The 25904-nt window shown below is 44.6% G+C and overlaps 1 protein-coding gene across 1 annotated transcript in view; it reads left to right on the top strand.

Moving 5' to 3' along the window:
* Nucleotides 1–25904, top strand: part of LOC115193090 (uncharacterized) — a 61339-nt gene that overhangs the window by 25934 nt on the left and 9501 nt on the right. Inside the window, 3 exon segments of the mRNA XM_075074279.1 lie at nucleotides 6826–7005; nucleotides 8853–8980; nucleotides 8982–8996. Of these exon segments, the coding sequence (XP_074930380.1) occupies nucleotides 6826–7005; nucleotides 8853–8980; nucleotides 8982–8996 (323 nt within the window).

Here is a 25904-nt window from a genome sequence, read left to right as displayed (position 1 = left end):
AGGAACATTAGCCTGTTAGCTTTACTGGGTGGATAGGAACATTAGCCTGCTGGCCTTACTGGGTGGATAGGAACATTAGCTGCTGGCCTTACTGGGTGGATAGGAACATTAGCCTGTTAGCCTTACTGGGTCTATAGGAACATTAGCCTGCTGGCCTTACTGGGTGGATAGGAACATTAGCCTGCTGGCCTTACTGGGTGGATAGGAACATTAGCCTGCTGGCCTTACTGGGTGGATAGGAACATTAGCCTGCTGGTCTTACTGGGTCTATAGAAACATTAGCCTGCTGGCCTTACTGGGTGGATAGGAACATTAGCCTGCTGGTCTTACTGGGTGGATAGGAACATTAGCCTGCTGGCCTTACTGGGTGGATAGGAACATTAGCCTGCTGGCCTTACTGGGTGGATAGGAACATTAGCCTGCTGGTCTTACTGGGTCTATAGAAACATTAGCCTGCTGGCCTTACTGGGTGGATAGGAACATTAGCCTGCTAGCCTTACTGGGTGGATAGGAACATTAGCCTGCTGGCCTTACTGGGTGGATAGGAACATTAGCCTGCTGGCCTTACTGGGTGGATAGGAACATTAGCCTGCTGGCCTTACTGGGTGGATAGGAACATTAGCCTGTTAGCTTTACTGGGTGGATAGGAACATTAGCCTGCTGGCTCATGTTCATGACGTACGCTACTTTGGGTAGTGAAATAAAAACAGAGAGTGGCAGTGGTGTGGAGAGGGGGGCAATGTGAATAGTCTGGGTAGCCATTTGATTAGATGTTCATGAGTCTTGTGGCTTGGGGGTTAGAAGCTGTTTAGAAGCCTCTTGGACCTAGACTTGGTTCTCCGGTACCACTTGCCGTGCAGTAGCAGAGAGAACAGTCTATGACTAGGGTGGCTGGAGTCTAACCATTTTTAGGGCCTTCCTCTGACACCGCCTGGTATAGAGGTCCTGGATGGCAGGAAGCTTGGCCACGGTAACGTACTGGACCGTACGCATTACCTCTGTAGTGCCTTGTGGTCAGAGGCCGAGCAGTTGCCATACCAGGTAGTGATGTAACCAGTCAGGATGCTCTCAATTGTGCAGCTGTAGAACTTTTTGAGGATCTGAGGACCCATACATTTTACATTTTAGTCATTAGCAGACACTCTTATCCAGAGTGACTTACAGTAGTGAATGCATACATTTTATACATTTTTTATTCAATTATTATTATTATTTTGTACTGGCCCCCCTGTGGGAATCGAACCCACAACCCTGGCGTTGCATTTACATTTACATTTACATTTAAGTCATTTAGCAGACGCTCTTATCCAGAGCGACTTACACATTGGTGCATTCACCTATAATATCCAGTAGAACAAACACTTTACAATAGTGCATCTAAATCCTTTAAAGGGGGGGGGGGGGGGGTTAGAAGGATTACTTTATCCTATCCCAGGTATTCCTTAAAGAGGTGGGATTTCAGGTGTCTCCGGAAGGTGGTGATTGACTCCGCTGTCCTGGCATCGTGAGGGAGATTGTTCCACCATTGGGGTGCCAGAGCGGCGAACAGTTTTGACTGGGCTGAGCGGGAACTGTGCTTCCTCAGAGGTAGGGAGGCGAGCAGGCCAGAGGTGGATGAACGCAGTGCCCTTGTTTGGGTGTAGGGCCTGATCAGAGCCTGAAGGTACGGAGGGTGCCGTTCCCCTCACAGCTCCGTAGGCAAGCACCATGGTCTTGTAGCGGAATGCGAGCTTCAACTGGAAGCCAGTGGAGTGTGCGGAGGAGCGGGGTGACGTGAGAGAACTTGGGAAGGTTGAACACCAGACGGGCTGCGGCGTTCTGGATGAGTTGTAGGGGTTTGATGGCACAGGCAGGGAGCCCAGCCAACAGCGAGTTGCAGTAATCCAGACGGGAGATGACAAGTGCCTGGATTAGGACCTGCGCCGCTTCCTGTGTGAGGCTAGGGTCGTCTCTGCGAATGTTGTAGAGCATGAACCTACAGGATCGGGTCACCCGCCTGATGTTAGTGGAGAACGACAGGGTGTTGCAACCACACATGCTCTACCCACACTGAGCTACAGGGAAGGCCGTACCAAATCTTTCCAGTCTCCTGAGGTGGAATAGGTTTTGTCGTGACACCTCTTCACGACTGTCTTGGTGTGTTTGGACCATGTTAGTTTGTTGGTGATGTGGACACCAAGGAACTTGAAACTCTCGGTCTGTTCCACTACAGCCCCGTCGATGTTAATGGGGTGTGCTCGGTCCTCTTTTTCCTGTAGTCCACAATCATCTCCTTTGTCTTGATCACGTTGAGGGAGAGGTTGTTGTCCTGGCACCACACGTACACTAAGTGTACGTTATGTAGTAAGCTGTTAGTCGCCCATGTGCCTCACCCTAATAATTTGGTCCCTTTCCTCTATCATAACTTACTGTTCTGACCTGATGGTGCACATGTAGCCTATAGCCTGTTTTAGATAAATGCAATCATTGAATATTGTAGAGCTTTCATTGTCTGCTTATATGCCCCCTTTATTTATCATATGGTTCTGATTTGGTGTACAGGGAGAATACTGTAAGTATGGCCCATTTTCTGAATTCTTGTCGCTGTTCATTTCAAAAGTGGTGAACAAATAGTTATATTGACCACGTCAGTCCTAGCTTGCTCATTAATGTCTTAATTGAAATTACGGATTGCCTCTTATCCGCTCGTTTGTTCCCTTATGCCATAGTTTGTACCTCTCAATTGTCAGTAGAAACCACATTTGTTTAACCAAGTCAGCCATATCAGCTATGTTTTTTGAAAAGGCAGTAAATGAGGCTGAATGAATGTTTCGCTGCCAGACAAGGCTCCTCTGATAGCCAGGTGTGTAGCGATGGTAAGGATTCACTCCATGGTGCTGAATAGAAAGCTCTGCTGTTTCGACAGCTTTATGTAGAGGCCCTAACAGCTTTATGTAGAGGCCCTACCAGCTTATGTAGGGCCCTAACAGCTTTATGTAGAGGCCCTAACAGCTTTATGTAGAGGCCCTAACAGCTTTATGTAGAGGCCCTAACAGCTTTATGTAGAGGCCCTAACAGCTTTATGTAGAGGCCCTAACAACTTTATATAGAGGCCCTAACAGCTTTATGTAGAGGCCCTAACAGCTTTATGGCCCTAACAGCTTTATGTAGAGGCCCTAACAGCTTTATGTAGAGGCCCTGTAGAGGCCCTAACAGCTTTATGTAGAGGCCCTGTAGAGGCCCTAACAGCTTTATGTAGAGGCTCTAACAGCTTTATGTAGAGGCTCTAACAGCTTTATGTAGAGGCCCTAACAGCTTTATGTAGAGGCCCTGTAGAGGCCCTAACAGCTTTATGTAGAGGCCCTAACAGCTTTATGTAGAGGCCCTAACAGCTTTATGCCCTAACAGCTTTATGTAGAGGCCCTAACAGCTTTATGTAGAGGCCCTAACAGCTTTATGTAGAGGCCCTAACAGCTTTATGGCCCTAACAGCTTTATGTAGAGGCCCTAACAGCTTTATGTAGAGGCCCTAACAGCTTTATGTAGAGGCCCTAACAGCTTTATGTAGAGGCTCTAACAGCTTTATGTAGAGGCTCTAACAGCTTTATGTAGAGGCCCTGTAGAGGCCCTAACAGCTTTATGTAGAGGCCCTAACAGCTTTATGTAGAGGCCCTAACAGCTTTATATAGAGGCCCTAACAGCTTTATATAGAGGCCCTAACAGCTTTATGTAGAGGCCCTAACAGCTTTATGTAGAGCCCTGTAGAGGCCCTAACAGCTTTATGTAGAGGCCCTAACAGCTTTATGTAGAGGCCCTAACAGCTTTATGTAGAGGCCCTAACAGCTTTATGTAGAGGCCCTGTAGAGGCCCTAACAGCTTTATGTAGTGGCCCTAACAGCTTTATGGCCCTAACAGCTTTATGTAGAGGCCCTAACAGCTTTATGTAGAGGCCCTAACAGCTTTATGTAGAGGCTCTAACAGCTTTATGTAGAGGCCCTAACAGCTTTATGTAGAGGCCCTAACAGCTTTATGTAGAGGCCCTAACAGCTTTATGTGGAGGCCCTAACAGCTTTATGTAGAGGCCCTGTAGAGGCCCTAACAGCTTTATGTAGAGGCCCTAACAGCTTTATGTAGAGGCCCTAACAGCTTTATGTAGAGGCTCTAACAGCTTTATGTAGAGGCTCTAACAGCTTTATGTAGAGGCCCTAACAGCTTTATGTAGAGGCTCTAACAGCTTTATGTAGAGGCCCTGTAGAGGCCCTAACAGCTTTATGTAGAGGCCCTAACAGCTTTATGTAGAGGCCCTGTAGAGGCCCTAACAGCTTATGTAGAGGCCCTAACAGCTTTATGTGGAGGCCCTAACAGCTTTATGTAGAGGCCCTGTAGAGGCCCTAACAGCTTTATGTAGAGGCCCTGTAGAGGCCCTAACAGCTTTATGTAGAGGCCCTAACAGCTTTAGTGGAGGCCCTAACAGCTTTATGTAGAGGCCCTGTAGAGGCCCTAACAGCTTTATGTAGAGGCCCTAAAAGCTTTATGTAGAGGCCCTAACAGCTTTATGTAGAGGCCCTAACAGCTTTATGTAGAGGCCCTAACAGCTTTATGTGGAGGCCCTAACAGTTTGTGGGCACCGTTTGTTAACGTTATAGTCCAATGAATGTATTGTTTAGTGTTGCATTGGGTAGTGGCTTTGCTGGCATGCATCCACCCCCCAAAAAATGTTTTTGTTTGTTTGGCTGCTTCTTTTTAGTGATTAAATAGCCTTCCATAGCATAGCTGGATCGCTACGAGGGTCAGACATGGAATTAATGAAATGGTTAGACTTAGCCCTTTTTATCGAAGTAGTACATTTGTTTCTAATTTGTCTGAAGGTGAGTCAGTCAGCAGAACTACCAGTCTGTCTGACTTCAAATCAAGCTTTCGTTCCTTAGCTGAAATATCTCAGGAAGTTCAGTCGGGGACCATGGGTTGGCTCTGTCTTTCATTCGTCATCTCTTCATTGGAGCTTGTTTATCAGGTTTATTTGTCAGTATGAGATAAAGCCGAGTTGATTTAGCAGGATTCTTTACGTTCAAACGAGTGGCCTCAGAAATCAGTTGGACAAAGTTCAGAGCAATGCATGCTGATTAAGACAATCAGATGAGGGTGTCAGGCGTGTGCGTACTGGTGGTGAAGTCAGGTGCAGGAGAGCAGAGAATTGTGGTTAGGTGTCAGGCGTGTGCGTACTGGTGGTGAAGTCAGGTGCAGGAGAGCAGAGAATTGTGGTTAGGTATCAGGCGTGTGCGTACTCGTGGTGAAGTCAGGTGCAGGAGGGCAGAGAATTGTGGTTAGGTATCAGGCGTGTGCGTACTCGTGGTGAAGTCAGGTGCAGGAGAGCAGAGAATTGTGGTTAGGTGTCAGGCGTGTGCGTACTCGCGGTGAAGTCAGGTGCAGAAGAGCAGAGAATTGTGGTTAGGTATCAGGCGTGTGCGTACTCGTGGTGAAGTCAGGTGCAAGAGAGCAGAGAATTGTGGTTAGGTATCAGGCGTGTGCGTACTCGTGGTGAAGTCAGGTGCAGGAGAGCAGAGAATTGTGGTTAGGTATCAGGCGTGTGCGTACTCGTGGTGAAGTCAGGTGCAGAAGAGCAGAGAATTGTGGTTAGGTGTCAGGCGTGTGCGTACTGGTGGTGAAGTCAGGCGCAGGAGAGCAGAGAATTGTGAACAGGCGCACTCTTTATTTTGGCAGGAGAGAGATTACAGACGGACGCAGCCGTGTCAAAAAAAAATCCACCCAACAAGGCAAAGTGTAAAGCGCGCAAAAACAGTCACAAAACATCAAATGTATAACAATACCAACAGGCTTCATGAAATAACACGGAAAAAACGTGCGTACAAAACACGTAACACACAAACAATTTCACACAAAGACGTGATGGGGAACAGAGGAATAAATACATGCAGTGTGATTGGGGGAATGAAAACCAGGTGTGCATGGAACAAGACAAAATAAATGGAAACATAAAAATGGAGCGGCGATGGCTAGAAAGCCGGTGACGTCGACCGCCGAACGAACAAGGGGAGGAGCCGACTTCCTGGCGGAGGTCGTGACAGAGGGAGTAAACCAATGGAGATTCAGATCCTCCAGAATCACGAGTTGATGTTATGAGTGGAGCTAAGTAGATCAGAGGACAGTATTGATTTCTCCTGATGTGGTGGAGGGAGGGAGATCCTGCAACATAGAAATTAACATTCTGGGAAATCACATTTATAACTACTAGTAGCTCAATTGCTTGGGAAGTGAGACATTGAGAGATTGGGCCGCCTTTAAAGTTGTTTTTCACATAAATATCTACACCACATTCTTTGGCCTATCAACATATGTAAACATTGTAATCATGAAGTGCAATGGAATTATCGTCAACAGAGCTTTTAACCATGTTTCAGAGCACACTGAAATGTTGGGATTAGAATCACGGATCCAAATGTCCAACATGCCCATCTTGGGCCCCTGTCCCAGGCCCGTCCCCAGAGATACCTCCTGGGCTGTGATGTCACCTGAGATACCTCCTGGGCTGTGATGTCACCTGAGATACCTCCTGGGCTGTGATGTCACCTGAGATACCTCCTGGGCTGTGATGTCACCTGATGAAACAGTTTGCATCATGTAGGGAGGGAATTGCCTTATTAAGGGACAAATAAAGTTGTATTGATTTAAATTGGTCAAATTTAAATTGATTAAACTATTCTCTTCTCTAGGACGAGATGGAGAGCACCACTGGTCCAAGCACTACCCATTCTGAGGTGTTCTGTTTTATACTGCTTCACTGTGTTATATTGTATTATATACTGTAATATTGTTCTATGTTATTTAGGTCCCGACGGTGAGCATCATTGGTCCAAGCACTACCCATTCTGTGGCGGAACATTCCAGTCACCCATAGACATCCAGACCCAGCTGATGAGGTTTGACCCCACGCTACGGCCAATCGAGCTCCAGAACTACAACCCTCTCAGCCAATGAGCAGCTGACCCTCGGGACAATGGACACTCGAGTGAGTAAAGCAATCCCTTCAGGGTGGTAGGATGCTGTCTTCTTTAGATGGCTTTAGATGGCTTGCATGTTGTGGGTCCTGCTGCGAGCCGAGAGGCTGATCCTGGTGCCAGAACCATGTCGTTATGTGTGCCGTACCCCGATGGTGCACACGTATGACATCGGTAGTGTACTTAAACGCTCTCTTCTTCTTAGTGACCTAATTTCTGGGTCGGTTTGAGGAAAATTACGGATTGTCCTCTGACTGGATCGACCACAGCCATCTTCCATAATCACATTATCACGAAACAATCCCAGTGTTATTTTTTTTTAAATCTTTGTAAACCATCCTCTTCGATAGAATAACTCTTAAACAACCTTCTGAAAATATACACAACGCTTCCACCACACGGATAAAATTCTTCATTTTACAGATGCAACTTGCGCTGTCCTGTATGTTCGTTTAAATCCAACGGCTGTTTAGCGATGACGTAGACACCTGCCACTGTCAGGACCTGTATCATTATGGGATGTAGGGACGGTGAGAGCAGTGTCAAGACAAGTCTCAAACATACTGACCACTCACACTGACTACGCGTTTAGCCAACAGCATAGAAACCCCTTTTAGACATGCTAACATAATCCCCCTCTCTGGTCCGGGCACCTTCTGGTCGTATGATAGGTGTGAAACAGTGGCCTAAGGCTGGTCCGGCGTTCTGCAGCCGAATGATGATGAGTGCAGAATAGAGCTGTATCTTAATGACACCCTATCTCCTACATAGTGCAGTTCCATACCTACTAGTGCCGTTCCATGCCCTACATAGTGCCGTTACATGCATACATAGTGCCGTTCCATGCCTTACATAGTGCCGTTCCATGCCTACATAGTGCCGTTCCCATGCCTACATAGTTGCCGTTCCCATGCCTACATAGTGCCGTTCCATGCCTACATAGTGCCGTTCCATGCCTACATAGTGGCCGTTCCAGCCTACATAGTGCCGTCCATGCACTACATAGTGCCGTTCCATGCCTACATAGTGCCGTTTCCATGCCTACATAGTGCCGTTACATGCCTACATAGTGCCGTTCCATACCTACAGTAGTGCCGTTCCATGCCTACATAGTGCCGTTTCCATGCCTACATAGTGCCGTTACATGCCTACATAGTGCCGTTCCATGCCTACATAGTGCCGTTTCCATACCTACATAGTGCCGTTCCATGCCTACATAGTGCCGTTAATGCCTACATAGTGCCGTTCCGTGCCTACATAGTGCCGTTCCGTGCCTAAATAGTGCCGTTACGTGCCTACATAGTGCCGTTCCGTGCCTACATAGTGCCGTTCCATGCCTACATAGTGCCGTTCCATGCCTACATAGTTCCGTTACATGCCTACATAGTGCCGTTACATGCCTACATAGTGTCGTTCCATGCCTACATAGTGCCGTTACATGCCTACATAGTGCCGTTCTCCATGCCCCTACATAGTGCCGTTCCATGCCTACATAGTGCCGTTACATGCCTACATAGTGCCGTTACCTGCCTACATAGTGCCGTTACATGCCTACATAGTGCCGTTCCATGCCTACATATTGCCGTTCCATGCTACATAGTAGGTCTCTACTAAAGTGACCAACACAGGCAAGCACAGCCGGAGACATTGTCATCATCATCATCATCCTCATCATCCTCCTCCTCCTTCCACCAGGTAATTATCAGAAGAACGTTTGACAGCAGAGATCAGTTTGCTCTGGTTCTCAAAAGCTCCCTGTAAAAGGAAAAAAAAGGTTTGGATTGAATGGTCTAAAGGCATGTATTGATAGCTGAGTACATCTCTCTAAAGACGGTTCATTTCTATTCTCTCTCTCCAGTTCAGCTGTCCCTGCCCAGGAGGATGTATGTCTCCAGCCTGACTCATCGATACACTGCTGCTCAGCTCCACTTCCACTGGGGCTCAGAACACCTGCCCGTCGGCTCAGAACACACCATCAATGGAAGGACAGTTCGCTGCCGAGGTAACCTAACACACTGTTACACCCTGTTACACCCTGTTACACCCTGTTACACCCTAACACACTGTTACACACTGTTACACACTGTTACACCCTGTTACACCCTAACACACCTGTTACACCCTGTTACACCCTGTTACACACTGTTACACCCTAACACACCCTGTTACACCCTGGTTACACCCTGTTACACACTGTTACACACTGTTTACACACTGTTACACCCTAACACACTGTTACACACTGTTACAACCCTAACACACTGTTACACACTGTTACACACTGTTACACCCTAACACCCTGTTACACACTGTTACACACTGTTACACCCTAACACACTGTTGCACACTAACACACTGTTACACACTAACACACTGTTACACCCTACACCCTGTTACAACACTGTTACACACTGTTACAACCTAACACACTGTTACACCCTAACCACACTGTTACACACTAACACACTGTTACACCCTACACACTGTTACACACTGTTACACACTGTTACACACTAACACAACTGTTACACACTAACACACTGTCTACACCCTAACACATGTTATACCCTAAACACCTGTTACACACTGTTACACCCTAACACACTGTTACACACGTTACACACTGTTATACCCTGTTACACACTAACCACTGTTACACAGAGACCTACAGCTGGGGGTAGTGACCTACAGCTGGTTAGAGACCTACAGCTGGGGATAGAGACCTACAGCTGGGGTAGAGACCTACAGCTGGGGTAGTGACCTACAGCTGGGGTAGAGACCTACAGCTGGGGTAGAGACCTACAGCTGGGGGTAGAGACCTACAGCTGGGGTAGTGACCTACAGCTGGGGTAGAGACCTACAGCTGGGGTAGTGACCTACAGCTGGGGTAGTGACCTACAGCTGGGGTAGAGACCTACAGCTCAGCTGGGTAGAGACCACAGCTGGGGTAGAGACCTACAGCTGGTGTAGTGACCTACAGCTTGGTAGAGACCTACAGCTGGGGTAGAGACCTACAGCTGGGGTAGTGACCTACAGCTGGGGTAGAGACCTACAGCTGGGGTAGAGACCTACAGCTGGGGTAGAGACCTACAGCTGGGGTAGTGACCTACAGCTGGGACAGACCTACAGCTGGGGTAGAGACCTACAGCTGGGGGTAGAGACCTACAGCTGGGGTAGAGACCTACAGCTGGGGTAGAGACCTACAGCTGGGGTAGAGACCTACAGCTGGGACAGACCTACAGCTGGGGTAGTGACCTACAGCTGGGGTAGGGATAGAGACCTACAGCTGGGACAGACCTACAGCTGGGGTAGAGACCTACAGCTGGGGTAGAGACCTACAGCTGGGTAGAGACCTACAGCTGGGGTAGACACCTACAGCTGGGGTAGTGACCTACAGCTGTGGTAGGACACCTACAGCTGGGGTAGAGAACCTACAGCGGGGTAGGAGGACCTACAGCTGGGGTAGAGACCTACAGCTGGGGTAGAGACCTACAGCTGGGGTAGAGACCTACAGCTGGGGTACAGACCTACAGCTGGGGTAGATGACCTACAGCTGGGGTAGACACCTACAGCTGGGGTAGTGGACCTACAGCTGGGGGTAGAGACCTACAGCTGGGGTAGACCTACAGCTGGGGTAGTGACCTACAGCTGGGGTAGTGGACCTACAGCTGGGGTAGTGACCTACAGCTGGGGTAGAGACCTACAGCTGGGGTAGAGACCTACAGCTGGGGGTAGTGACCCTACAGCTGGGGTAGGAGACCTACAGCTGGGGTAGAGACCTACAGCTGGGGTAGAGACCTACAGCTGGGGGGTAGTGACCTACAGCTGGGGTAGAGACCTACAGCTGGGGTAGTGACCTACAGCTGGGGTAGTGACCTACAGCTGGAGTAGAGACCTACAGCTGGGGTAGAAACACGGACACACACACACACACACACACACACCACACACACACACACACACACACACACACACACACACACACACACACACACACACACCACACACAACCCTGGTCGGCCCTTTGAAGTCTTCCCATAATATACTTAACACAGGGGTCAACACACACACACACACACACACACACACACACACACACACACACACACACACACACACACACACACACACACACACACACACACACACACACACGCTCACACACACACACACACACACACACACACACACACACACACACACACACACACACACACACACACACACACACACCACACACACACACACACACGCTCACACTGGTCTTCTGTCCAGACTACAGCCGAGGGAGTTCCAGAGAGCTGACTGCCTGTCTGCATATCTCTGTCCTATTTCTCTCAACATCAAGTGGCCCAAGTGGTAGTCAGCTGTGCATTTTGAGGAACACACCCTTTTCCCAGCTTATTGTGCATCTTCTGTTTTATAGTATAATTGAACACTCAGTTAGAGTCTGGTCTGTGTGGTTTGGATGACGTCATCGCTATCTATATCTCGATTCCAGTGAAGGAATCTATGTTCCATTGTGGTTTTTAGACTCAAATCAAATCAAATCAGATTTATTTATATAGCCCTTCTTACATAAGCTGATATCTCAAAGTGCTGTACAGAAACCCAGCCTAAAACCCCAAACAGCAAGCAATGCAGGTGTAGAAGCACGGTGGCTAGGAAAAACTCCCTAGAAAGGCCAAAACCTAGGAAAAACCTAGAGAGGAACCAGGCTATGAGGGGTGGCCAGTCCTCTTCTGGCTGTGCCGGGTGGAGATTATAACAGAACACGGCCAAGATGTTCAAATGTTCATAAATGATCAGCAGGGTCAAATAATAATAATCACAGTAGTTGTCGAGGGTGCAACAGGTCAGCACCTCAGGAGTAAATGTCAGTTGGCTTTTCATAGCCGATCATTCAGAGTATCTCTACCGCTCCTGCTGTCTCTAGAGAGTTGAAAACAGCAGGTCTGGGACAGGTAGCACGTCCAGTGAACAGGTCAGGGTTCCATAGCCGCAGACAGAACAGTTGAAAACTGGAGCAGCAGCACGGCCAGGTGGACTGGAGACAGCAAGGAGTCATCATGTCAGGTAGTCCTGAGGCATGTTCCTAGGGCTCAGGTCCTCTGAGAGAGAGAAAGAAAGAGAGAAAGGGAGAGAAAGAGAGAATTAGAGAGAGCATACTTAAATTCACACAGGACACTGGAGAAATACTCCAGATATAACAGACTGACCCTAGCCCCCTGACACATAAACTACTGCAGCATAAGTACTGGAGGCTGAGACAGGAGGGGTCAAGAGAACTGTGGCCCCATCCGATGATACCCCCGGACAGGGCCAAAACAGGCAGGATATAACCCCATCCACTTTGTCAACGCCACAGCCCCCACACCACTAGAGGGATATCTTCCACCAACTTACCATCCTGAGACAAGGCCGAGTATAGCCCACAAAGATCTCCGCCACGGCACAACCCAAGGGGGGCGCCAACCCAGACAGGAAGACCACGTCAGTGCTCAACCCACTCAAGTGACGCACCCCTCCTAGGGACGGCATGGAAGAACACCAGTAAGCCAGTGACTCAGCCCCTGTATAGGGTCAGAGGCAGAGAATCCCAGTGTTGAGAGGAGGAACGGCCAGGCAGAGACAGCAAGGGTGGTTCGTTGCTCCAGTGCCTTTCCGTTCACCTTCACAGTCCTGGGCCAGACTACACTCAATCATAGGACCTACTGAAGAGATGAGTCTTCAATAAAGACATAAAGGTTGAGACCGAGTCTGCGTCTCTCTCACATGGATAGGCAGACATTCCATAAAAATGGATACTCTATAGGAGAAAGCCCTGCCTCCAGCTGTTTGCTTAGAAATTCTAGGGACAGTAAGGAGGCCTGCGTCTTGTGACCGTGTCGTACGTGTAGGTATGTACGGCAGGACCAAATCGGAAAGATAGGTAGGAGCAAGCCCATGTAATGCTTTGTAGGTTAGCAGTAAAACCTTGAAATCAGCCCTTGCCTTAACAGGAAGCCAGTGTAGAGAGGCTAGCACTGGAGTAATATGATCACATTTTCTGGTCTAGTCAAGATTCTAGCAGCCGTGTTTGGCACTAACTGAAGTTTATTAGTGCTTTATCCAGGGTAGCCAGAAAGTAGGGCATTGCAGTAGTCTAACCTAGAAGTAACAAAAGCATGGATTCATTTTTCTGCATCAATTTTTGGACAGAAATTTCTGATCTTTGCAATGTTATGCAGATGGAAAAAAGCTGTCCTTGAAACCAATCTTGATATGTTCGTCAAAAGAGAGATCAGGGTCCAGAGTAACGCTGAGGTCCTTCACAGTTTTATTGAGACGACTGTACAACCATCAAGATTAATTGTCAGATTCAACAGAAGATCTCTTGTTTCTTGGGACCTAGAACAAGCATCTCTGTTTTGTCTGAGTTTTTAAAGTAGAAAGTATGCAGCCATCCACTTCCTTATGTCTAAGACACAGGCTTCTAGTGAGGGCAATTTTTGGGGCTTCACCATGTTTCATTGAAATGTACAGCTGTGCGTCATCCGCATAGCAGTTGAAAGTTAACATTATGTTTCCGAATGACATCACCAAGAGGTAAAATATATAGTGAAAAACAATAGTGGTCCTAAAACGGAACCTTGAGGAACACCGAAATTTACAGTTGATTTGTCAGAGGACAAACCATTCACAGAGACAAGAGAGAACTTGTCCGTGTAGACCAATTTGGGTTTACCAATCTCTCCAAAAGAATGTGGTGATCGATGGTATCAAAAGCAGCACTAAGGTCTAGGAGCACGAGGACAGATGCAGAGCCCTCGGTCTGATGCCATTAAAAGGTAATTTACACACCTTCACAAGTGCAGTCTCAGTGCTATGATGGGGTCTAAAACCAGACCTGAAGCATTTCGTATACATTGTTTGTCTCAGGAAGGCAGTGAGTTGCTGCGCATCAGATTTTTCAATTTTTTTGAGAGGATTTGGAGATTCGATATAGGCCGATAGTTTTTTATATTTTCTGGGTCAAGGTTTGGCTTTTTTCAAGAGAGGCTTTATTACTGCCACTTTTAGTGAGCTTGGTACACATCCGGTGGATAGAGAGCCGTTTATTATGTTCAACATAGGAGGGTCAAGCACAGGAAGCAGCTCTTTCAGTAGTTTAGTTGGAATAGGGTCCAGTATGCAGCTTGAAGGTTTAGAGGCCATGATTATTTTCATAATTGTGTCAAGAGATATAGTACTAAAACACTTGAGTGTCTCCCTTGATCCTAGGTCCTGGCAGAGTTGTGCAGACTCAGGACAACTGAGCTTTGGAGGAATACCCAGATTTAAAGAGGAGTCCATAATTTGCCTTCTAATGATCATGATCTTTTCCTCAAAGAAGTTCATAAATGTATTACTGCTGAGTGAAAGCCATCCTCTCTTGGGGAATGCTGCTTTTTAGTTAGCTTTGAGACAGTATCAAAAATAAATTTCGGATTGTTCTTATTTTCCTCAATTAGGTTGGAAAAATAGGATGATCGAGCAGCAGTGAGGGCTCTTCGATACTGCACGGTACTGTCTTTCCAAGCTAGTCGGAAGACTTCCAGTTTGGTGTGGCGCCATTTCCGTTCCAATTTTCTGGAAGCATGCCTCAGTGCTTGGGTATTTTCTGTACACCAGGGAGCTAGTTTCTTATGACAAAATGTTTTTCATTTTTAGGGTGTGCAACTGCATCTAGGGTATTGCGCAAGGTTAAATTGAGTTCCTCAGTTAGGTGGTTAACAGATTTTTGTCCTCTGATGTCCTTGGGTAGGCAGAGGGAGTCTGGAAGGGCATCAATGAATCTTGGGTTGTCTGAGAATTTATAGCACGACTTTTGATGCTCCTTGGTTGGGGGTCTGAGCAGATTATTTGTTGCGATTGCAAACGTAATAAAATGGTGGTCTGATAGTCCAAGATTATGAGGAACAACATTAAGATCCACAACATTTATTCCATGGGACAAAACTAGGTCTAGAGTATGACTGTGGCAGTGAGTAGGTCCAGAGACATGTTGGACAAACCCACTGAGTCGCTGATGGCTCCGAAAGCCTTTTGGGTGGGTCTGTGGACTTTTCCATGTGAATATTAAAGTCACCAAAAAATTTGAAATTATCTGCGATGTGACTACAAGGTCTGATAGGAAATCAGTTAACTCAGTGGAGGAACGCTGTATATGGCCCAGGAGGCCTGTAAACAGTAGCTATAAAAAGTGAGATGAGTGGGCTGCATAGATTTCATGACTAGAAGCTCAAAAGACGAAAACGTCATTGTTTTTTTTTTTTTTTGTAAATTTAAATTTCGTGTCATTAGATGTCGGTAACACCTCCGCCTTTGCGGGATGCGCGGGGGATATGGTCACTAGTGTAACCAGGAGGTGATGGCCTCATTTAACACAGTAAATTCATCAGGCTTAAAGCCATGTTTCAGTCAGGCCACTCACATCAAGATTATGATCAGTGATTAGTTAATTGACTATTAACTGCCTTGGAAGTGAGAGATTAAGTAGACCTATTTTGAGATGTGAGGTATCACAATCTCTTTCAGTAATGGCCAGGAATGGAGGAGGTCTTTACTCCAGTGAGATTGCTAAAGCGAACACCACCATGTTTAGTTTTGCCCAACCTAGATCGAGGCACAGACACGGTCTCAATGGGGAAAGCTGAGCTGACTACACTGACTGTGCTAATGGCAGACTCCACTAAGCTGGCAGGCTGGCCAACAGCCTGCTGCTTGGCCTGCCACCCCTATTTCATTGTGGAGCTAGAGAGTTAGAGCCCTGTCTATGTTCATAGATGAGATGAGAGCACCCCTCCAGCTAGGATGGAGTCTGTCACTCCTCAACAGGCCAGGCTTGGTCCTGTTTATGGGTGAGTCCCAGAAAGAGGGCCAATTATCTACAAATTCTATCTTTTGGGAGGGGCAGAAAACCGTTTTCAACCAGCGATTGAGTTGTGAGCCTCTGCTGTAGAGCTCATCACTCCCCCCTAACTGGGAGGGGGCCAGAGACTCTCTGCTGTAGAGCTCATCACTCCCCCTAACTGGGAGGGGGCCAGAGACCTCTCTGCTGTAGAGCTCATCACTACCCCTAACTGGGAGGGGGCCAGAGACTCTCTGCTGTAGAGCTCATCACTCCCCCTAACTGGGAGGGGACCAGAGACTCTGCTGTAGAGCTCATCACTCCCCCTAACTGGGAGGGGGCCAGAGACTCTCTGCTGTAGAGCTCATCACTCCCCCTAACTGGGAGGGGGCCAGAGACTCTCTGCTGTAGAGCTCATCACTCCCCCTAACTGGGAGGGGGCCAGAGACTCTCTGCTGTAGAGCTCATCACTCCCCCTAACTGGGAGGGGGGCCAGAGACTCTCTGCTGTAGAGCTCATCACTCCCCCTAACTGGGAGGGGGCCAGAGACTCTCTGCTGTAGAGCTCATCACTCCCCCTAACTGGGAGGGGGCCAGAGACAATTACTCGATGCCCACACATCTTTCTAGCTGATTTAAACGCTGAAGCTTTGTGTGGCTCAGTTGGTTAGAGCATGGTGTTTGCAACGCCAGGGTTGTGGGTTCGATTCCCACGGGGGCCAGCACGGAAAAAAATAAAAATAAAGAAATAAAAAATGTATGAAATGTATGCATTCACTACTGTAAGTCGCTCTGGATAAGAGAGGTCTGCTAAATGACTAAATTTTAAATGTAAATGACTGTTTCATCCTAAACATCGTTGGTGCCGACGTGGATAAACAATATCCCCAGACCATTACAATTTAAATAAACAGTAAACAGGAAGATACACTATGCACCAGAAGATGTATCGTCTAGCTCAGTGGTTCAAGGCAAAGAACCTTCATCAAGACTTTCATTGAAAGTGGCGACAGAATGTCTGAAGATGAGAACCATGAATGACCAGAATGTCTGTAGATGAGAACCATGAATGTCTGAGATGAGAACCATGAATAGAATGTCTGTAGATGAGAACCATGAATGACAGAATGACAGATGTCTGTAGATGAGAACCATGAATGACAGAATGTCTGTAGATGAGAACCATGAATGACAGAATGTCTGTAGATGAGAACCATGAATGACAGAATGTCTGAAGATGAGAACCATGAATGACAGAATGTCTGAAGATGAGAACCATGAATGACAGAATGTCTGTAGATGAGAACCATGAATGACAGAATGTCTGAAGATGAGAACCATGAACGACAGAATGTCTGTAGATGAGAACCATGAACGACAGAATGTCTGTAGATGAGAACCATGAACGACAGAATGTCTGTAGATGAGAACCATGAACGACAGAATGTCTGTAGATGAGAACCATGAACGACAGAATGTCTGAAGATAAGAACCATGAACGACAGAATGTCTGTAGATGAGAACCATGAATGACAGAATGTCTGTAGATGAGAACCATGAATGACAGAATGTCTGAAGATGAGAACCATGAATGACAGAATGTCTGAAGGTGAGAACCATGAATGACAGAATGTCTGTAGATGAGAACCATGAAAGACAGAATGTCTGAAGATGAGAACCATGAATGACAGAATGTCTGAAAGATGAGAACATGAATGACAGAATGTCTGAAGATGAGAACCATGAATGACAGAATGTCTGAAGATGAGAACCATGAATGACCGAATGTCTGAAGATGAGAACCATGAACAACAGAATGTCTGTAGATGAGAACCATGAATGACAGAATGTCTATAGATGAGAACCATGAATGACAGAATGTCTGAAGATGAGAACCATGAATGACAGAATGTCTGAAGGTGAGAACCATGAATGACAGAATGTCTGTAGATGAGAACCATGAATGACAGAATGTCTGAAGATGAGAAACCATGAATGACGAATGTCTGTAGATGAGAACCATGAATGACAGAATGTCTAGATGAGAACCATGAATGACAGAATGTCTGAAGATGAGAACCATGAATGACAGAAGTCTGTAGATGAGAACCATGAATGACAGAATGTCTGTAGATGAGAACCATGAATGACAGAATGTCTGAAGATGAGAACCATGAATGACAGAATGTCTGTAGATGAGAACCATGAATGACAGAATGTCTGTAGATGAGAACCATGCATGACAGAATGTCTGAAGATGAAAACCATGAATGACAGAATGTCTGTAGATGAGAACCATGAATGACAGAATGTCTGTAGATGAGAACCATGAATGACAGAATGTCTGTAGATGAGAACCATGAATGACAGAATGTCTGTAGATGAGAACCATGAATGACCAGAATGTTCTGAAGATGAGAACCATGAATGACAGAATGTCTGTAGATGAGAACATGAATGACAGAATGTCTGTAGATGAGAACCATGAATGACAGAATGTCTGTAGATGAGAACCATGAATGACAGAATGTCTGTAGATGAGAACCATGAATGACAGAATGTCTGTAGATGAGAACCATGAATGACAGAATGTCTGTAGATGAGAACCATGAATCTTAGAATGTCTGTAGATGGAACCATGAATGACAGAATGTCTGTAGATGAGAACCATGAATGACAGAATGTCTGTAGATGAGAACCTATGAATGACAGAATGTCTGTAGATGAGAACCATGAATGACAGAATGTCTGTAGATGAGAACATGAATGACAGAATGTCTGTAGATGAGACCATGAATGACAGAATGTCTGTAGATGAGAACCATGAATGACAGAATGTCTGTAGATGAGAACCATGAATGATAGAATGTCTGTAGATGAGAACCATGAATGATAGAATGTCTGTAGATGAGAACCATGAACGACAGAATGTCTGTAGATGAGAACCATGAACGACAGAATGTCTGAAGATGAGAACCATGAACGACAGAATGTCTGAAGATGAGAACCATGAACGACAGAATGTCTGTAGATGAGAACCATGAACGACAGAATGTCTGAAGATGAGAACCATGAAACGACAGAATGTCTGTAGATGAGAACCATGAATGACAGAATGTCTGTAGATGAGAACCAATGAATGACAGAATTGTCTGTAGATGAGAACCATGAATGACAGAATGTCTGTAGATGAGAACCATGAATGACAGAATGTCTGTAGATGAGAACCATGAATGACAGAATGTCTGTAGAATGAGAACCATGAATGACAGATGTCTGTAGATGAGAACCATGAATGACAGAATGTCTGTAGATGAGAACCATGAATGACAGAATGTCTGTAGATGAGAACCAAAAAGGGCAGAATGTCTGTAGATGAGAACCATGAATGACAGAATGTCTGTAGATGAGAACCATGAATGACAGAATGTCTGTAGATGAGAACCATGAATGACAGAATGTCTGTAGATGAGAACCATGAATGATAGAATGTTCTGAAGATGAGAACCATGAATGACAGAATGTCTGTAGATGAGAACCATGAATGACAGAATGTCTGTAGATGAGAACCATGAATGATAGAATGTCTGTAGATGAGAACCATGAATGACAGACTGTCTGTAGATGAGAACCATGAATGACAGAATGTCTGTAGATGAGAACCATGAATGACAGAATGTCTGAAGATGAGAACCATGAATGACAGAATGTCTGTAGATGAGAACCATGAATGACAGAAGATGTCTGTAGATGAGAACCATGAATGACCAGAATGTCTGTAGATGAGAACCATGAATGACAGACTGGTTGTAGATGAGAACCATGAATGACAGAATGTCTGTAGATGAGAACCATGAATGACAGAATGTCTGAAGATGAGAACCATGAACGACAGAATGTCTGTAGATGAGAACCATGAATGACAGAATGTCTGAAGATGAGAACCATGAATGACAGAATGTCTGTAGATGAGAACCATGAATGACAGAATGTCTGTAGATGAGAACCATGAATGACAGAATGTCTGTAGATGAGAACCATGAATGACAGAATGTCTGAAGATGAGAACCATGAATGACAGAATGTCTGTAGATGAGAACCATGAATGACAGAATGTCTGTAGATGAGAACCATGAATGACAGAATGTCTGTAGATGAGAACCATGAATGACAGAATGTCTGTAGATGAGAACCATGAATGACAGAATGTCTGTAGATGAGAACCATGAATGACAGAATGTCTGTAGATGAGAACCATGAATGACAGAATGTCTGAAGATGAGAACCATGAACGACAGAATGTCTGTAGATGAGAACCATGAACGACAGAATGTCTGAAGATGAGAACCATGAACGACAGAATGTCTGTAGATGAGAACCATGAATGACAGAATGTCTGTAGATGAGAACCATGAATGACAGAATGTCTGTAGATGAGAACCATGAATGAAAGAATGTCTGTAGATGAGAACCATGAATGACAGAATGTCTGTAGATGAGAACCCATGAATGACAGAATGTCTGTAGATGAGAACCATGAATGACAGAATGTCTGTAGATGAGAACCATGAATGACAGAATGTCTGTAGATGAGAACCATGAATGACAGAATGTCTGTAGATGAGTCTGTAGATGAGACCATGAATGACAGAATGTCTGTAGATGAGAACCATGAATGACAGAATGTCTGTAGATGAGAACCATGAATGACAGAATGTCTGTAGATGAGAACCATGAATGACAGAATGTCTGTAGATGAGAACCATGAATGACAGAATGTCTGTAGATGAGAACCATGAATGATAGAATGTCTGAAGATGAGAACCATGAATGACAGAATGTCTGTAGATGAGAACCATGAATGACAGAATGTCTGTAGATGAGAACCATGAATGATAGAATGTCTGTAGATGAGAACCATGAATGACAGAATGTCTGTAGATGAGAACCAATGAATGACAGAATGTCTGTAGATGAGAACCATGAATGACAGAATGTCTGAAGATGAGAACCATGAATGACAGAATGTCTGTAGATGAGAACCATGAATGACAGAATGTCTGTAGATGAGAACCCATGAATGACAGAATGTCTGTAGATGAGAACCATGAATGACAGAATGTCTGTAGATGAGAACCATGAATGACAGAATGTCTGTAGATGAGAACCATGAATGACAGAATGTCTGAAGATGAGAACCATGAACGACAGAATGTCTGTAGATGAGAACCATGAATGACAGAATGTCTGAAGATGAGAACCATGAATGACAGAATGTCTGTAGATGAGAACCATGAATGACAGAATGTCTGTAGATGAGAACCATGAATGACAGAATGTCTGTAGATGAGAACCATGAATGACAGAATGTCTGAAGATGAGAACCATGAATGACAGAATGTCTGTAGATGAGAACCATGAATGACAGAATGTCTGTAGATGAGAACCATGAATGACAGAATGTCTGTAGATGAGAACCATGAATGACAGAATGTCTGTAGATGAGAACCATGAATGATAGAATGTCTGTAGATGAGAACCATGAATGACAGAATGTCTGTAGATGAGAACCATGAATGACAGAATGTCTGTAGATGAGAACCATGAATGAACAGAATGGTCTGAAGCATGAGAACCATGAATGACAGAATGTCTGTAGATGTGAACCATGAACGACAGAATGTCGTAGATGAGAACCCATGAAAGACCAGAATGTCTGAAGATGAGAACAATGAATGACAGAATGTCTGTAGATGAGAACCATGAATGACAGAATGTCTGTAGATGAGAACCATGAATGACAGAATGTCTGTAGATGAGAACCATGAATGACAGAATGTCTGTAGATGAGAACCATGAATGATAGAATGTCTGTAGATGAGAACCCTATGAATGACAGAATGTCTGTAGATGAGAACCATGAATGACAGATGTCTGTAGATGAGAACCATGAATGACAGAATGTCTGTAGATGAGAACCATGAATGACAGATGTCTGTAGATGAGAACCATGACTGACAGAATGTCTGTAGATGAGAAACCATGAATGACAGAATGTCTGTAGATGAGAACCATGAATGACAGAATGTCTGTAGATGAGAACCCATGAACGACAGAATGTCTGTAGATGAGAACCATGAATGACAGAATGTCTGTAGATGAGAACCATGAATGACAGAATGTCTGTAGATGAGAACCATGAACGACAGAATGTCTGTAGATGAGAACCATGAATGACAGAATGTCTGTAGATGAGAACCATGAATGATAGAATGTCTGTAGATGAGAACCATGAATGATAGAATGTCTGTAGATGAGAACCATGAATGACAGAATGTCTGTAGATGAGAACCATGAATGACAGAATGTCTGTAGATGAGAACCATGAATGACAGAATGTCTGTAGATGAGAACCATGAATGACAGAATGTCTGTAGATGAGAACCATGAATGATAGAATGTCTGTAGATGAGAACCATGAATGACAGAATGTCTGTAGATGAGAACCATGAATGACAGAATGTCTGGAGATGAGAACCATGAATGACAGAATGTCTGTAGATGAGAACCATGAATGACAGAATGTCTGAAGGCGAGAACCATGAACGACAGAATGTCTGTAGATGAGAACCATGAATGACAGAATGTCTGTAGATGAGAACCATGAATGACAGAATGTCTGAAGATGAGAACCATGAATGACAGAATGTCTGTAGATGAGAACCTCTGAATGACAGAATGTCTGTAGATGAGAACCATGCATGACAGAATGTCTGTAGATGAGAACCATGAATGACAGAATGTCTGTAGATGAGAACCATGAATGACAGAATGTCTGTAGATGAGAACCATGAATGACAGAATGTCTGTAGATGAGAACCATGAATGACAGAATGTCTGTAGATGAGAACCATGAATGACAGAATGTCTGTAGATGAGAACCATGAATGACAGAATGTCTGTAGATGAGAACCATGAATCTTAGAATGTCTGTAGATGAGAACCATGAATGACAGAATGTCTGTAGATGAGAACCATGAATGACAGAATGTCTGTAGATGAGAACCATGAATGACAGAATGTCTGTAGATGAGAACCATGAAATGTCTGAATGAACCATGAATGTCTGTAGATGAGAACCATGAATGACAGAATGTCTGTAGATGAGAACCATGAATGACAGAATGTCTGTAGATGAGAACCATGAATGACAGAATGTCTGTAGATGAGAACCATGAATGACAGAATGTCTGTAGATGAGAACCATGAATGACAGAATGTCTGTAGATGAGAACCATGAATGACAGAATGTCTGAAGATGAGAACCATGAATGACAGAATGTCTGTAGATGAGAACCATGAATGACAGAATGTCTGTAGATGAGAACCATGAATGACAGAATGTCTGTAGATGAGAACCATGAATGACAGAATGTCTGTAGATGAGAAACAGGAATGACCAGAATGTCTGTAGATGAGAACCATGAATGACAGAATGTCTGTAGATGAGAACCCATGAATGACAGAATGTCTGTAGATGAGAACCATGAATGACAGAATGTCTGACGGTGAGAACCATGAATGACAGAATGTCTGTAGATGAGAACCATATGAATGACATAGAGAGAACCTGCATGACAGAATGTCTGTAGATGAGAACCATGCATGACAGAATGTCTGTAGATGAGAACCATGAATGACAGAATGTCTGTAGATGAGAACCCATGAATGACAGAATGTCTGTAGATGAGAACCATGAATGACAGAATGTCTGTAGATGAGAACCATGAATGACAGAATGTCTGTAGATGAGAACCATGATTGACAGAATGTCTGTAGATGAGAACCATGAATGACAGAATGTCTGTAGATGAGAACCATGAATCTTAGAATGTCTGTAGATGAGAACCATGAATGACAGAATGTCTGTAGATGAGAACCATGAATGACAGAATGTCTGTAGATGAGAACCATGAATGACAGAATGTCTGTAGATGAGAACCATGAATGACAGAATGTCTGTAGATGAGAACCATGAATGACAGAATGTCTGTAGATGAGAACCATGAATGACAGAATGTCTGTAGATGAGAACCATGAATGACAGAATGTCTGTAGATGAGAACCATGAATGACTAGAATGTCTGTAGATGAGAACCATGAATGACTAGAATGTCTGTAGATGAGAACCATGAATGACTAGAATGTCTGTAGATGAGAACCATGAATGACAGAATGTCTGTAGATGAGAACCTATGAACGACAGAATGTCTGAGATGAGAACCATGAACGACAGAATGTCTGAAGATGAGAACCATGAACGACAGAATGTCTGAAGATGAGAACCATGAACGACAGAATGTCTGTAGATGAGAACCATGAATGACAGAATGTCTGTAGATGAGAACCATGAATGACAGAATGTCTGTAGATGAGAACCATGAATGACAGAATGTCTGTAGATGAGAACCATAATGACAGAATGTCTGTAGATGAGAAACCATGAATGATAGAATGTCTGTAGATGAGAACCATGATGAACATGTAATGAACCAGGAATGTCTGTAGTGAGAACCATGAATGACATGAATGACAGAATGTCTGTAGATGAGAACCATGAATGACAGAATGTCTGTAAGATGAGAACCATGAATGACAGAATGTCTGTAGATGAGAACCATGAATGACAGAATGTCTGTAGATGAGAACATGAATGACAGAATGTCTGTAGATGAGAACCATGAATGACAGAATGTCTGTAGATGAGAACCTATGAATGACAGACTGTCTGTAGATGAGAACCATGAATGACAGAATGTCTGTAAGATGAGAACCATGAACTGACAGAATGTCTGTAGATGAGAACCATGAATGACAGAATGTCTGTAAGATGAGAACCATGAATGACAGAATGTCTGTAGATGAGAACCATGAATGACAGAATGTCTGTAGATGAGAACCATGAATGACAGAAGTCTGTAGTATGAGAACCATGAAAGACAGAATGTCTGAAGATGAGAACCATGAGACAGAATGTCTGTAGCTGAGAACCATGAATGACAGAATGTCTGTAGATGAGAACCATTGAATGACCAGAATGTCTGTAGATGAGAACCATGAATGACAGAATGTCTGTAGATGAGAACCATGAATGACAGAATGTCTGTAGATGAGAACCATGAATGACAGAATGTCTGTAGATGAGAACCATGAATGACAGAATGTCTGTAGATGAGAACCATGAATGACAGAATGTCTGAAGATGAGAACCATGAATGACAGAATGTCTGTAGATGAGAACCATGAACGACAGAATGTCTGTAGATGAGAACCATGAATGACAGAATGTCTGTAGATGAGAACCATGAATGACAGAATGTCTGTAGATGAGAACATGAATGACAGAATGTCTGTAGATGAGAACCATGAATGACAGAATGTCTGTAGAGAGAACCATGAATGACAGAATGTCTGTAGATGAGAACCATGAATGACAGAATGTCTGTAGATGAGAACATGAATGACAGAATGTCTGTAGATGAGAACCATGAATGACAGAATGTCTGTAGATGAGAAACCATGAACGACAGAATGTCTGTAGATGAGAACCATGAATGACAGAATGTCTGTAGATGAGAACCATGAACGACAGAATGTCTGTAGATGAGAACCATGAATGACAGAATGTCTGTAGATGAGAACCATGAATGACAGAATGTCTGTAGATGAGAACCATGAACGACAGAATGTCTGTAGATGAGAACCATGAATGACAGAATGTCTGTAGATGAGAACCATGAATGATAGAATGTCTGTAGATGAGAACCATGAATGAAGAATGTCTGTAGATGAGAACCAATGAATGACCAGAATGTCTGTAGATGAGAACCATGAATGACAGAATGTCTGTAGATGAGAACCATGAATGACAGAATGTCTGTAGATGAGAACCATGAATGACAGAATGTCTGTAGATGAGAACCATGAATGATAGAATGTCTGTAGATGAGAACCATGACTGACAGAATGTCTGTAGATG

This window comes from Salmo trutta, chromosome 4 (assembly GCF_901001165.1).
Source record: "Salmo trutta chromosome 4, fSalTru1.1, whole genome shotgun sequence".
Classification (NCBI taxonomy): Eukaryota; Metazoa; Chordata; class Actinopteri; order Salmoniformes; family Salmonidae; genus Salmo; species Salmo trutta.
Note: the sequence above shows the minus strand (reverse complement) of the source record. Positions and strands in the feature narration are given on the sequence as shown.